General features: G+C 36.8%; 1 protein-coding gene across 4 annotated transcripts in view; it reads right to left on the reverse strand.

Annotated features, from left to right (window-relative positions):
- Positions 1-14,573, reverse strand: part of LOC143246429 (diuretic hormone receptor-like) — a 91,680-nt gene that overhangs the window by 39,028 nt on the left and 38,079 nt on the right. For all 4 annotated transcript variants that reach the window (XM_076493127.1, XM_076493130.1, XM_076493129.1 and 1 more), the window contains exon 2: positions 7,777-8,059. In XM_076493127.1, coding sequence (XP_076349242.1) covers positions 7,777-7,888 — 112 coding nt within the window. In that variant the 5' untranslated portion in view covers positions 7,889-8,059. The remainder of the gene's footprint in view (positions 1-7,776; positions 8,060-14,573) is intronic.

Below are 14,573 nucleotides of genomic sequence, written 5' to 3' on the forward strand. Positions count from 1 at the left end.
GTAGCCTAAGAGTTGGCAGCGGGCGGTGCTGACTAGCTGCCTTCCCTCTAGTCTTACACTACTAAATTCGGGACGGCTAACGTAGATAGCCTTAGTGTAGCTTTGCGCGAAATTTAAACAAAAGCATTTGTAGCTAATTGCATGGCGTTTAATGTATAAACTATTACATTTTTACTTTGATGTACAAAACCGTATCTTCATTAACTAATTCCTGATTGTCGTTGTGGTGCATAAATTACTTTACTTTTTCATCTTATTTGGGGGTGGGGAGTCTACAAATACTTATATATTTTTCTTGTATTATTAAGCCCTATTTTACTCTTTTACCAACGAATAGTGAGATTGATCGTACATTATACTGCTCCCACGGCTGAAAGGGGCGAGCATGTTTAATATGACGGGAATTCGAACCTGCGACCCTTGGATTACGAGATCGAACGCCTTAACACGCTTGGCTATGCCGGACCATATGTTTAAGCCCATCTAATAAATATATATATATATATTATTTTTTAAGTTGGTATATAAATTCAAGTCACATACAGTTTCAGTAGCTTTTGCATAAAACAATACTTTCGTAATATTGTATAAATTCGTGTACACAATACACGCCTTCATCAGGTATCTAGCTGATTCCTCAACCTGTTGCTTTAGATTGTTTAGATCACTTTTCCTCAGGACACTCAAAAGTGGGTAAGAACCCTATTTTCTATTTTTCTTTCTGTCTCCCTCTCTCTCTCTCTCTTTTTAACCCACTTTTTAACTTCTGTTCTTCTGGTAAGCACAGTGTATTATGAAATTCAGTTACTAAAAATAGAAAATGTACGATAGCTGTTCTTGACATGTTCTACTGCGTGCCTCACCGTCACGCTACCAAGACTACTTTCATGTCTCACAAATCTGTTTCTCGACGCAGTACTATAACGATATCAACCTTGACGAATACTGATAACAGGTGAACGTTGGTGGACAAAATATCACTCAGGGTTTACACTGAACTAAATATAAAGCTTAAATCTTGAGTTTATTTCATATTCTGCTTCAAGGCTGGGTGTGGTCCGGTATTTGGAGTGTTCGATAAGTTAGCCCAAAGGCTCATGAATCATGTTTTGTTTCTGAAAAAAAAAAAAAAAACACGCTCCGCATTTTAAGACCTTAGCTGAGATATATAGGAATGACGGTTAAGTATCACTATTCGGTCAGACAAGAGTGTCCGAAGCGTTTGATGGGCGGCGGGTGCTGTTGATAACTTGCCTTCCCTCCACACTCTAAATCAGAAACTGCTATACGTATATATATATATATATACAGTGGTACCTCGGTTATCGAACGACTCCCTTCTCGAACAATTCGGTTTTCGAACATATTGTTTGAGAAAAAAATATCTCGGTTGTCGAACATAAATTCGGTTCCCGAACCAAGCTGTCGTGGCCCGAACCCCCGAAATAACCCGACTGATGACCCGAACGACCCTTCGACCATCTTCGGCCCACGCCAAGCTTGCCCAAAACATTTTACCTGCATCTGTCGCTCAGTCCACACCCCCGCTAAAATCTGCTGTGAACGTTCTCGTTTTTCTTTTTGTTGTTGTTGTTTTTCTAAATATTCAGAATAAATAAGCCGCCATGGGGTCAAAGAAGGATAATGAAAGCAGTAAATCAAAAAAAAAAAGTTGTTAGAGCCACAATAGAGGTGAAAAAAGATCTCATAGCGAAGTATGGGAGTGGTGTTCGCGTGTCAGACCTTGCTACACAGTTTGGTATGGTGAAGTCTACAGTCTGCACCATACTGAAAAATAAAGAGGTCATCAAAGGAGCTGATGTTGCAAAAGGAGTGACAGTGCTTACGAAACAAAGATCACAAACAATGGAAGAGGTAGAAAAACTGTTGTTGATTTGGGTAAACAAAAAACAGGTGGTGATAGCATTTCTGAGACCATCATTTGTGAGAAAGCAAAGAAGTTGCATGCTGACCTCCTGAAAAACACCCCTGGAACGAGTGCTGATACAAGTGATGCCTTTAAGGCTAGTAGAGGGTGGTTTGAAAAATTTAGGAGGAGAAGTGGCATACATAGTGTGGTGAGACATGGGGAGGGTGCCAGTTCTAACAAAGATGCTGCTGATAAATTTGTTAGGGAATTTAAGGATTATGTAGAAGCTGAGGGTTTTATTCCCCAACAAGTGTTCAACTGTGATGAGACAGGCCTCTTTTGGAAGAAAATGCCAAAGTGGACCTACATCATCAAGGAGGAGAAGTCACTGCTAGGACGCAAGCCAATGAAGGACAGACTAACTCTATTGTTATGTAGTAATGCAAGTGGGGACTTAAAACTTAAGTCTTTGCTTGTGTACCATTCTAAGAACCCGAGGGTTCTTAAGAAAAATAATGTCCTGAAAAGTAAACCAAATGTCATGTGGAGGTCTAATAGTAAAGCATGAGTAACCAGGCAATTTTTTATGGAGTGGGTCCATGAAGTGTTTTCCCCAAGTGTAGAGAATTACCTCACGGAAAAACAGTTGCCACTCAGGGCCTTTCTTGTGAAAAACAATGCACCTACTCACCCACCAGGCTTGGAGGACGGGTTGGTGGAGGAGTACAGTTTCATTACGGTGAAGCTCTTGCCCCCTAACACGACTCCTCTCATTCAGCTCATGGACCAGCAGGTCATATCAAACATTAAGAAACTCTACAACAAAGCACTGTTTCAAAGGTGCTTTGAAGTGACCTCTGACACAGAGTTAATCCTCAGAGAGTTCTAGAAAATCACTTTTATATCCTCTATTGCTTGAGGATCATAGACAAAGCCTGGAGGGAAGTGTCTTTGAGGACCATGAACTCAGCCTGGAAGAAATTGTGGCGAGACTCAGTAGCAGATAGAGACTTTGAAGGCTATGAGGCTGAGCCTGTTGTCGAGGATATTGTCTCACTAGACAAGTGTATGGGCTTGAATGTGAGTGGTGGTAATGTGGAGGAGTTGGTGGAAGACCACAACACTGAGCTCACCATGGAAGAACTCCAAGACCTTCAGAAGGAGCAGCAACAGAAGGCAACTGAAGAAGTGTCTTCAGATGAGAAGGAGGGAAGAGGGAAGGGATGTTCCTGGTTCACTAATCAAGGAAATGTATGGAAAATGGGGAGAGTTACAAAGTTTTGTATAAAAATTTCATCCTGACAAAGCTGTAGCAAACCGCAGCATAAACCTTTTCAATGACAATGCCATATTTTACTTCAGAAACATTTTAAAATGCAGGCAGAAACAAACCTCATTAGACAAGTTTTTAGTGAGAAATAGGTCCAGTGAGTTTCAAGCAGGTTGTAGCAGTGCAAAGAGACAGAAAAGACAAAGAGCCCCAGAAGGAGAGTTACCTGACGTTTTTATGGAAGGTGACTCCCCTTCCAAACAATAATAACCCTCCTACTCTCCACGTTCATCACCACCTTTTACTTACGCCATCAGCTCTCCTCAGCACAGGTAAAGTGCAGTTAAATTTTCATTTATTGTTTTTTATTGTGTTTATAGTTTTTGTGGTGGACATGTAAGTATTATTATACAGGTATAAATAAGCAATATTTTTACTCAAATGCTTCATAATGCGCAATATTTGGAGGTCTGTAACGGATTAATTTAATTTACAGTATTTCTTATGAGAAAAATTGATTCGGTTTTCGAACAAATCGGTTTTCGAAGAGCCTTATGGAACGGATTAAGTTCGAGAACCGAGGTACCACTGTATATGTATATATATCCTTTGTGCAGCTTTGCGCGGAAACAAATATTTTGTATTAAGAATACTGTGGACATAATTTATCGATTAAAACGAACCTAGAGATCCATTGCTTGACAATGAAAGTTGACGGTTTTGGAAAAAAATGTTTCACCATAATAAACAGAAATGTCGTCTAGAAATAATAAGGTTTTTTTCTCTGACATTCTATTTCTCTTTAATTACTTAAATAAATAACTTAAGTATTTCAAAAGCAATGTTAATAGTATAGCAGCGGAAACTGTAAAAAGTGTTAAAATCATAATTCATCAGAGCTATAGTTTAATTCTATTATAAAAAAATAACAAGCGTTGCTTATTTCATTACACAATTTTATCCCACGAATAAAACCAAGCAGAGTGACGCTACTAAAATTAAAAATTGTTAACATTACTAGAGTGTTTAAAAGGAATTAGAGCAGATTTCTCAGTGTTAACTCAGCATAATATTTTGAGCATAATAAACAAAAAATGGCTACCAGTGGAGACCAAGGTTTGTTTGTTTTTAAATTTCGCGCAAATATATACGAGCTATCTGCGCGAGCCGTCCATAATTTATCAGTGTAAAACTAGAGGGAAGGCAACTAACTCGTCATCATTAGCTACCGCCAACTTTTGGGCTACTCTTTTACCAACGAATAGTAGGATTGACCGTCACATTATAGCGCCTCTACGGCTGAAAGGGATTCGAGCGCGCGATCCTCGGATTACGAGTCGAACGTCTTAACCCGCCTGGCCTGGAGACCAACCCAAACGCTGATATTGTTATGTAAGATTTTAAAACGTTCATTAGAAAAAACAACACAAAAAACAGAAATTGTACAGCTGTATAGATTAAAAAAAAGCAAACGTGTATACGAGTACATATTATAATATAATTATATTTTAGATATTTCTGGAGATAAATATGCTTAAGGTCGAAGTGAAAATCGCATCAATGAATATAAATTACAACTTTTCTATAATGGCTTTTTTCTATAATGCAAATATATTTATTTACCTTCGCACAGAACGTTAAATAGGTCGTAACTGTAACATTTACATAAGTTAATGTTTATTTAATGTTAGAATACTAAATTAACGTTTAAAACAACAATGACACAAATTTCTGGTCAAGATATTACGGCACGGATGGTGATGTTTTCCGACGGATCTTTTTAAATAAAGAACCGAAGGAAAGAAGATATCATGCTTCATCCGTATTTGAATTTCTGCGTCTTTGTTTGTAGCACGAGTGAAAAAACAATCGCAATATTTGCTTTGTACCTGGTGAAATTTTAAGTGTTAAAAACAATATTGAAAAACGTGATACCTTGAGCAAAAAGTGTGTGTGTGTGTTTTACTTATAGCAAAACCACATCGGGCTATCTGCTGACTGCTGAATCCACCGAGGGGAATCGAATCCTTGATTTTAGCGTTGTGAATTCGTAGACATACCGCTGTACCAGCAGGGGGCTCTCACAACGCTAATTCTGATATTCCAATAAACCAATTGTAATTCATGGCGTGAAATACAAACTTGTCAAGACATCAGAATTAGTGATTCTCAGTCTTCAAGGCAAAGACAAACATAGAAATTTTCAAGTAAATGAAACCATTATGAGAAGCGAGAATAAAGCCATGGGACACCCAAAGGAAAACATAAAAAAGAGACGAAAGAAGTTAAACGTGAGATTAAAAAAACAAGGGAGTTGTGAAAGAGTCGTTGTTTGGTATTAAGTACAAAGCTACACAAAAGGCTATCTGTGTTCTGCTTACCACGAGTATCGAAACACCACTGTGTTACTGGGAGAGGGGGAAGCATATGCAAGATAATTTGTTTTTAAAACCTTTAGTGAGATATTATTATTATACCAGGTCGTGAAAAAGGTGAAGCAACTTAAGTCAAAGATCATCCCTCATTAAAGAACTATATTGGTGATTAATTCATTTAAAATTTGTAAAGAGGAGCCTCACGAATTTATTAGACTATGGTAAAAACGTAGAAGTAAAAACTCTTGATTTTACCCACTAGAGAAAATAATAGATTTGAGCCATTTTTTTAAAAACAAAGATTTTACTTGGTTCGTATAGAAACAAATTATTTTGAATATTAATTGACAATTTAATTGATAAATATCGCGGAATCTCTTTACATTATTGCCAAGAAACACTAGCAACTAGCTGGTTCAATCAATCATTGAATTCTAGAACCTTAAAACTAACCAGTTTAACATTAAAACCATGTTACCAACTGCTTTAGCACATGAACCTTGCAACCAACCTGTTGAGCACAAGAATATTGCACGTAATCGGTTTAACATTAAAACCTTTTAACCAACCGGTTAACACGTGAACCATATAACCAACTCGTTTAACACTAGAAGCATGTAACTAAATGATTTAAAACTGGTGCCTAGTAACCAGTTCGCTTAATACGTAAGCCATGTAATTTACCAGTTTAACACTGGAATTTTGTGACCAAAAGGTTTAAAACAAGAACCATGCAATCAATCGGTTTAATACTAGGAACTTGTAACAAACTAAAAAACAAACAGCAACTTAATTTTGTTTGTTTGTAGTTAAACACAAACCTATACGATGAGTTATCTGTGTTCTTCCTACCACGGGTATCGAAACACGGTTTCTAGCGCTGTAAGTCTGTTGACTTACCGCTGTACCACTGAGGATCACTTATTTTTTTGAATTCCATCATAAATCCAACGATACCTGTGATATTAACGTTCGATTAGATCAACAGATTCATCATCCGATTCTGTTAACTACAAATTCATTACTCTGTCCGACTTGAACAGATAAAACACGAGATGGAAAAGTGTGAGGGTCATGTAGGTGTGTTTTGATGTATCGAGGTTTAACACACACACACAAATTACCATCTCCACTTGTTGGATTGCTCTGACAAGTTTCAGTTCTCAAAACTAATGAATTTTGTTAAATTTGAACAATAAGTTGCTTAAGGGATTGTATTACGATCGAGCTTGTGAAAACATTTCCAACGCAACGACTCCTGAAATGTTTTCAAATGTTCATGTTCTAAGTAATTATTAGACTTTTCCAGAATTACAACCGCAACATCAAACCTTCTAAAATATCTAGATACTGTAACATTACTTCTACTTGCTGTTTATTTGTTTTCAAGCATAAAGTTACACGATGTGCTATCTACTTTGTGCCCACCACTACTATCGAAACCCGATGCTTAACGTTAAAAGCCCTGAGAGATTTACCTCGAAGTGACTAGAGAGGGAAATGTGTAAGAGACCTTCATACTTTAGCTACATATTTAACAAAAACTCTCATAATTTCTAACAAGAGATGTTAAACGTCATTCGTAAATGTTAGCAATTTTTTAGGAGTTAATATCTCTTTTGGTACCACGCTATTACTCAGGGTTTTCTTCTTTGTTTTGAATTTCGCGCAAAGCTACACGAGGACTATCATCGCCACCCACATCCAACTCTTGGACTACTCTTTTACCAAAGAATAGTGAGCTTAACCAAACATTATTACGCCCCACGTCTGAAAAGGTGAACATGTTCGATGTGATGGAGATTTGAACCCGCAAACTTCAGATTAAGAGACAAACGCCCTAACCACCTGGCTATGTTGGCATACGTTACTAACGGAAAACGAAGCAAAAGGTTCGTTGAAAAGAACCAACTAGAAATAACCAACCATTCGGTACAAATTTAGCTGCTGCAAAGTTACCATTATACAGTATATCGTTCTCAGAGATTCGGTAAATAAGTTAAAACAAGAAGCAGAATTTATTTAACATGAATAGAAGTAGAAAGTATCGTTACGTGATCTGTAATAAATTACATTATTCATTATACTTTCATTCGTATGTGCAGCGGTCCTATCGGGTTCTGTTACGGGTGTCAATTGGGTTTGTTGGCTATAATATTTTTGCTGAAAGAGAAACGTTAAAGAATCTAATTATGCAGTTTGATTTAGTGATAACTGATTATTTAATTATGAATCTATTTTAGAAAATAAATTAATCTTACCATTCTCGGTGATATAGAAACTGGCTGTGGAGTAAAAACTGATAAAGCATTGTATCTCCTCCAATGAAACATTCAGAAACGGTTCGTTAATTGTCCAGTAGGTGTCGTTCATAATGCTAATATCGGTAATATCTATATCAACTTCAAAAGATGGTTCTGATTATTTCTCTCCGTATTTTGAAGAAATGAAGGAATGTTGTGATATGTTCTCGTGACTGCTTCGCCCAGAGAGAGGTTAGTCATGACGAGGTACACTTTCCTACTATGCGAGGTTGTCGCTTTTCTTGATTTAAGAAAATAGAGAACATTAACCTTAGAAAGACACTAGGAGTTTCTAAAAATATAACATCATATCTATAATTACGTTTGCCAAAAAATACAAATCAATCCTCTATTCCATACACCACGCTAAATGTATTTATTCTCGATAGACATTAGTTTTTAAATACGAACTAAATACTCACATTGTCGAACCTCCATCTGAGAACGTAGATTCGCTGTGGTGCACATAATGTATTTTTTTGTAACACTACACCTTTTGAGTACTCTAAGTTCAAGTATGGAATTTTATCAAGCAGCATCACAATACAAGTAAGATCACGTTCGTGAACTAAACCACACTTAACGGTTAAACATTTCTCACTTTTTTTAACCACGCAATTCGATTGCTTTGCATCTCTTGATCTGTGTAAACAAACAAGAGGCGAATATTTGAAAAGGAAGCAGCGTAATGATTTATCGTACTATAGAGAAAGACATTGTCTTGGTATTAAAGTATCAGATACGACTACTGAGTTGGAAATTTAACCCATTACAAACAGTAAAGAATATTGTAACACTAGAATTTAACATAAATCATATGGCCTCCCCACCTATAGAATAGCAAGGTTATAGAAAGGGAATTCTCAATGTAGATTCGATTAGAGTTTTTAAAGACCTGTTGAAGGAATAAGATGTTCCAGAAAATTTGTGACAGTAACTTTACAGAGAGTGCAAAGATCCAACTATCGATAAGAAAAACAAAACAAGTGGGTCAGGCATGGCCAAATGGTTAAGGCACTCGACTTATAACCTGAGGGTCGCGTGTTCGAATCCTCGTCACACCAAACGGTTTGTCCTTTCAGCCGTGGGGGCTTATAATGTTACAGTCAATACCACTATTCGTTGGTAAAAGAGTAGCCTAAGAGTTGGCGGTGGGTAGTGATGACTACCTGCCTTCCCTCTAGTCTTACACTGCTAAATTAGGGACGGCTAGCGCAGATAGACCTCGTGTAGTTTTGCGCGAACTTTAAAACAAGCGATGCAAAAGGAAGAAAATTTAGGGCTGATTACGAAACTGCGCCTGGGAAGATGGAGTTTAAGTGAAACATTTAGGAAAGAAGAGACAGTGAGTTAAACAACAAAATAAAACAGATAAAAGTAAATTTTAGTGTGATAGTTTTGTTGGTGAATACAATCAGAGCCCAATAGGAAAAGGGAGGTTAGTGAAATAGTGACTAATACGATACCCTATAACCCGAGCGCTTTGCTTTCGAAAGATGGATCTTTTCATTTCAGGGGCAAAATGTTCACATTTTGAAACTTTTAGATTGTAGAGTATCGTATCTCTGTGTTAAATTGATTTATTGAACCTACTTCTTTTCTAAAATCTGAGGTCAAAGGTAAAGTATAGGTAAAAAATGACTTAATCTCTTCTCAAAACGTGGCCCGGCATGGCCAAGCGTGTTAAGGCGTGCGAGTCGTAATCTGAGGGTCGCGAGTTCGCATCCCCGTCGCGCCAAACATGCTCGCCCTTTCAGCCGTGGGGGCGTTATAATGTGACGGTCAATCCCACTATTCGTTTTGGTAAAAGAGTAGCCCAAGAGTTGGCGGTGGGTGGTGAGGACTAGCTACCTTCCCTCTAGTCTTACACTGCTAAATTAGGGACGGCTAGCGCAGATAGCCCTCGAGTAGCTTTGTACGAAATTTAAAACAAACAAACAAACAATCTTCTCAAAATAGTAAATGAAACGAGAACACCAGAAGTAAGAAAAGAATAAATTGTCATTGCACCAAACAATCTTTGTAAAACTTGAGACAGCAAGACAGACCAACAGATAACCAGTCACAGATTGGCATCTGATAAGCATGCCAAGAACTAAGAAGAGCAGGAGGGAAGAAGACAAGTTCATAACGACTATAATCTAGTTCTAGGTCTATCATTGTGATGTCATAATCCAGTTTAAAACTGAAGTATTACTCATTTATCTCGGTTAATGTAAGCACATTCTACTATTGTTTTATTCTTTAAATGGAATATATTAGTACTGGTAGTATGTATCCTGCTCTAGTTTAAACTGAGTAAAACTATCAGGTTTTTGATTGGTTGAAAAATGTAAAAATTAACGGTAAGGATTTCTTTAAATACATTAAGAGTAATGTATTTAATGACCATCCCTCAAGGGGGATAGGGTTATGACTCTTGAGGGATAATAAAGGAAGGCTCGTATCTGGTGATTATGAGGTGGCTAGGATATTAAAGTTACTTATTTTTTCAGGTAAAATAAGCAGTATTCCAGGTTTTGTACTGCTATTAGATGGAAAGGAGATCAAACAAAATGACAGCATTAATTGTGATCTGTTTAATAAAAAACTGGGAAGCTTAGAAAATGATAAGGTCCCTGGACCAGATAATATTTCCTTCAAGGATTTTGAAGGATGTTGAAGATGGGATATATGAGACACTTGCTACTATTTTTGTCAGTCCTTGAATAGTGGGCAGGTACCAGAGGATTGGAAGTTAGCCAATGTAACTCCTCTTTCCAAGAGAGGTGATAACAATTGTCCCAATAATTACAGACCTATCAGTCTTACATTAGTTGTGGGAAAAATTTTGGAAAATTCGTTAAAAAATACTTTGCAAAGTTGTTTAACAAACTGTAGAATTTTATGATAGGGAAAATCGTGCCTTACAAATCTTTTAACAGTTTTTAAAAATGTTGTTCGTTATGTAGATGATGGTAAGGGTGTAGATTTGGTATATCTAAATTTTCAGATAGCATTTGGCAAGGTTCCACTTAAAAGGCTTTTAAAAATTATCTTTATGATGTGGAGGATACGTTAGCAAATTGGATAGAAAATTTGCAGATGATATTAAGGTCTTGGGTGTTGCTAGCCGTAGAAAGGGTGCTGCTGATTTACAAATGGATTTAGATTGTTTAGTAAGTTGGGCAAATGGGTTTTAATTATAATATATGCAAGATAATGCATGTAGGTTATCATAGTTGAATTATAAGTCTAATTTGGATGAGAGTAACATCAACAGTGTTATGAAGCAAAAATGTCTTGAGGTAATAGTCGATCATTCTATAAAGTTATCCAAGCAGTGTGCTGTTATTAGTGCCAGGACAAATAGGATTTTATGTTGTAGCTATACTGAATACAAGTCTAAAGAGGTTATACTTTCATTGTACGAGTGAATCGTTAAACCACATTTAAAATATTGTGTCTAATCATGGGCTCCTTATCTTAGGAAAGACATGGAATTGTTGGAAAGAGTTCAGAGAAGACATTAAGATCGTTAAAATTGTTTTATCTTGTAAAAGGAAGAGTTAGTGTGGATATGATAAAAGTGTTTAAGATTGTGAAAGTAATCAATAACGTTAATGTATCAACATTTTCCATACTAACTGTGATAACAGCAGTAGTAAGTGACACATTTCAGCAGAATATGAGGCATCTTCAGCTAAGACAGTTTTATTTTCTAAAGGGTGTTTGGCCCTCAGAAGGGGTTGCCTTAGAATGTTGTAGAGGCAGTAAATTTAAGTGCGTTTAATTAAAATCTTAATAAGCACATGAATGATAAGGGCTAAGTTTAAGATTTTTAAAAATGTATTTGTTAATAGTTTAGTCTAGAGGATGGAACAGCCAAGATGGATCAGTGGGTCCTATGTTGTTCTAAAACGTTATGTTATGCTGCATAAAACATATTGGTGCTTGTAGTGTGTATCCTGCTCTAGTTTAAACTGTGTATAACTGTTAGTTTATTTAATTACAACACAGTGGTACCTGAGAGTATGTGCCCTGATTTAGTTTGAAGCATATAGATTGTTCAATAACAAGTAGATCATAGAGTAAGCACTGACTTTGGAAATGTGTAACGACTGAAAGCATAATATGACCGATAGGTGTTGTCAAAATATTATAAAAATGTAATAATTTTAAAAGAAATCAGACCACAGTTTCTACAACTGTATGAAAGCAATAAATGATACTGCAAACCTAGAAAGTCAGATACAAGTAGAAAATGACCATTTGTTAGCCAATACTGTTGTAAGGCACTAATAACAATAATAGTTACATGTATATACACACAACACACACAGATATATTATGGAATAAACTCTCTGTTAATATTAATAACGTAGATTACATACTGCATATTGTAGAATACTAGCGTATAGCCTGTCAAAAATGATGGGGGAAGTACTACCACCACCACCTCATAGCTAACTGAAATAAATTCTGCGAAAAAAGATTGACCAATAAAGACGCAGAAAATTACAGTCAAGGCAGTCACACATCAGTAAATTCCTTTGGGAGCCAATCAAAATTATTATCATTCATGAAATAAATTTGTGGCATCTTCACTGAATAATTATCAGTAAAAATCTGTTGGATTAACAACTTCTAATATATAGAAAAGCCAGGGCATTGTGATAACCCTACGATTGAATCGGTATTTTTACTTTTATAATATTAGGTTGTCCGGAAATAAATGTTGGAGTTCTCACAATGACATTTAGAAAGTGAATATTGAGTAACTTATCGATGGTTTGTTTAAGCCAACGTTTGTCGCTTACAAGGTGTTTTAATTGTCTGCTGTTTCAGTTATATTCAGAGTAAGTTTCATAACCCTCAAGGCAGCATGGACAAGAACGACTTTCGTCTGATTTTCCTCTACGACTTTAAACTTGGACGAAAAGCTTCCGAAACAACACGGAACACCAACCAGGCATTCGGCCATGGATCTGTTACTGAACGTACAGTTGAGCTTTGGTTCCAAAGGTTTCAACATGGAGATGAAAGGTTTGAATACCACGAAGGTCGTGGAAGGAAACCATCCTTAGATGAAAACACGTTAAGGAAAGCAGTTGAGACATACCCTCACAAAACAGTACGTGAGCTTGCAGAAAAGCTAGGCACAAGCAAATCAAGTATTATCAACCATCTGAGTGTGATTGGAAAGACTATAAAGTTGGATAAGTGGGTTTCGCATGAGCAGACTGAAGATCAACAAAATCAGCGTTATGAGACCCATCAAGGATAACGCTGCAAAAATTTAACGGATTGGGAATCGAGGTTCTGCCTCATCCATCTTTCCCCAGACTTTTTCCCATAGTTCTACCTTTCGTTAATAAAGAGTAACTAAAGAACTGGCGGTAGGTGGTATTGATTAATCGCCTTTCTTCTAATCTATCACTTCTAAATTAGGGACGGAAAGTGTAGAAAGTCCGTGAGTATATACAGTGGCGGCGTCAGGATATTTTCGTTGGGGAGCTGAGGTAAACTATGGAGGGGCTTCACAAAATGCCATCAATATGAAGTATAGATGGTAAATTATAATAATGTAAATACCAAGTTACATTTCAGGAAGGTGTGCTATTTTGAACTGTTTTCAATGCAGTTTTCATTGGAAACTCATACTTTGATTAATAATTCATTATTACAAATTAGAAATCTGTTTATGAAAATATGCGTATATGTAAAAGAGGAAGCTCACCTAAATTCCACCCAAGGTAATACATAATAATAAAGAAAATCAAGATTAGCTTAGATTGAACATTTAATATACCATTAAGAGTAAAGCTACAAATCAAAAGAAATATAACACAAAGACATAGTTTACATAGCAGAAACGAATTATCCCATGTGAAGTTAATACACTCTGAGGAAAAGTAAGGTCATTATCAGTCTAACTATCTTTCATCATGTTGTGTTTATAGTTAATATTACTTCAAAACAATGCGCCTGTTCTGGTGATTGGCAGCAAACGTGTCTATAACAGTATCAATATCGAGTTGTTTTGCCCTCCTGGAGTTTACTGATATGACAGCAAGGCTGCTGGTGTGGTTGTTACCATAGCTGTTGCGCTAATATGTCTTGAGAAGCTTCAGAAATGAGAAACTTCTCTCACAGGCAGCTGAAGTGACAGGCAGGGTCACAGCGATGCATACAAGTTTGTGGAGATTTATGAAGGCATCCTTGTATGGCTCCAGCATGGTTGCAAGCTCCAATGGTGTGGATACTTCCTGCCCCTTGTCTTTCTTCTTGGCAATGCACTTATACATGCATGCTATGTTTTACTTTTCAATAAACGATAAATGAAATTAATGGATAAATACCCGTGAAACCTTTGGTTTATCAAGTAAAATCCCTGATGATCTGTTGTAACTTGAACTCAACGAGGTTGTCTAATCTTCGTCAAAGCTCAAGACAGAATGGCATTACACATGGAGCGGCAATACAGCGCATGAGTTTCAGTGCATTCAGTACGTTCCTATGGGACGCATGACACATACTTCCGTCTTAATGAAGACGTTGAGTTCTACAGATCTATGTCTCTTTGATGTCAATTGTTAAGCAACAACGACGATTGCGTTTTACATATTTTATGAATATATGTAGGTAACAATATTGGGGGGGGAGGCTCGAGCGCCCCCTTCTTGGCGCCGCCACTGAGTATATACTCGCAAAAATACAAAAACAACACCTTTTTCGGTGTCACAAGTAGCTGTCTCTATCCAATTAACTAAGGG

The sequence above is a fragment of the Tachypleus tridentatus genome, chromosome 3 (assembly GCF_004210375.1).
Source record: "Tachypleus tridentatus isolate NWPU-2018 chromosome 3, ASM421037v1, whole genome shotgun sequence".
NCBI classification, from domain to species: domain Eukaryota; kingdom Metazoa; phylum Arthropoda; class Merostomata; order Xiphosura; family Limulidae; genus Tachypleus; species Tachypleus tridentatus.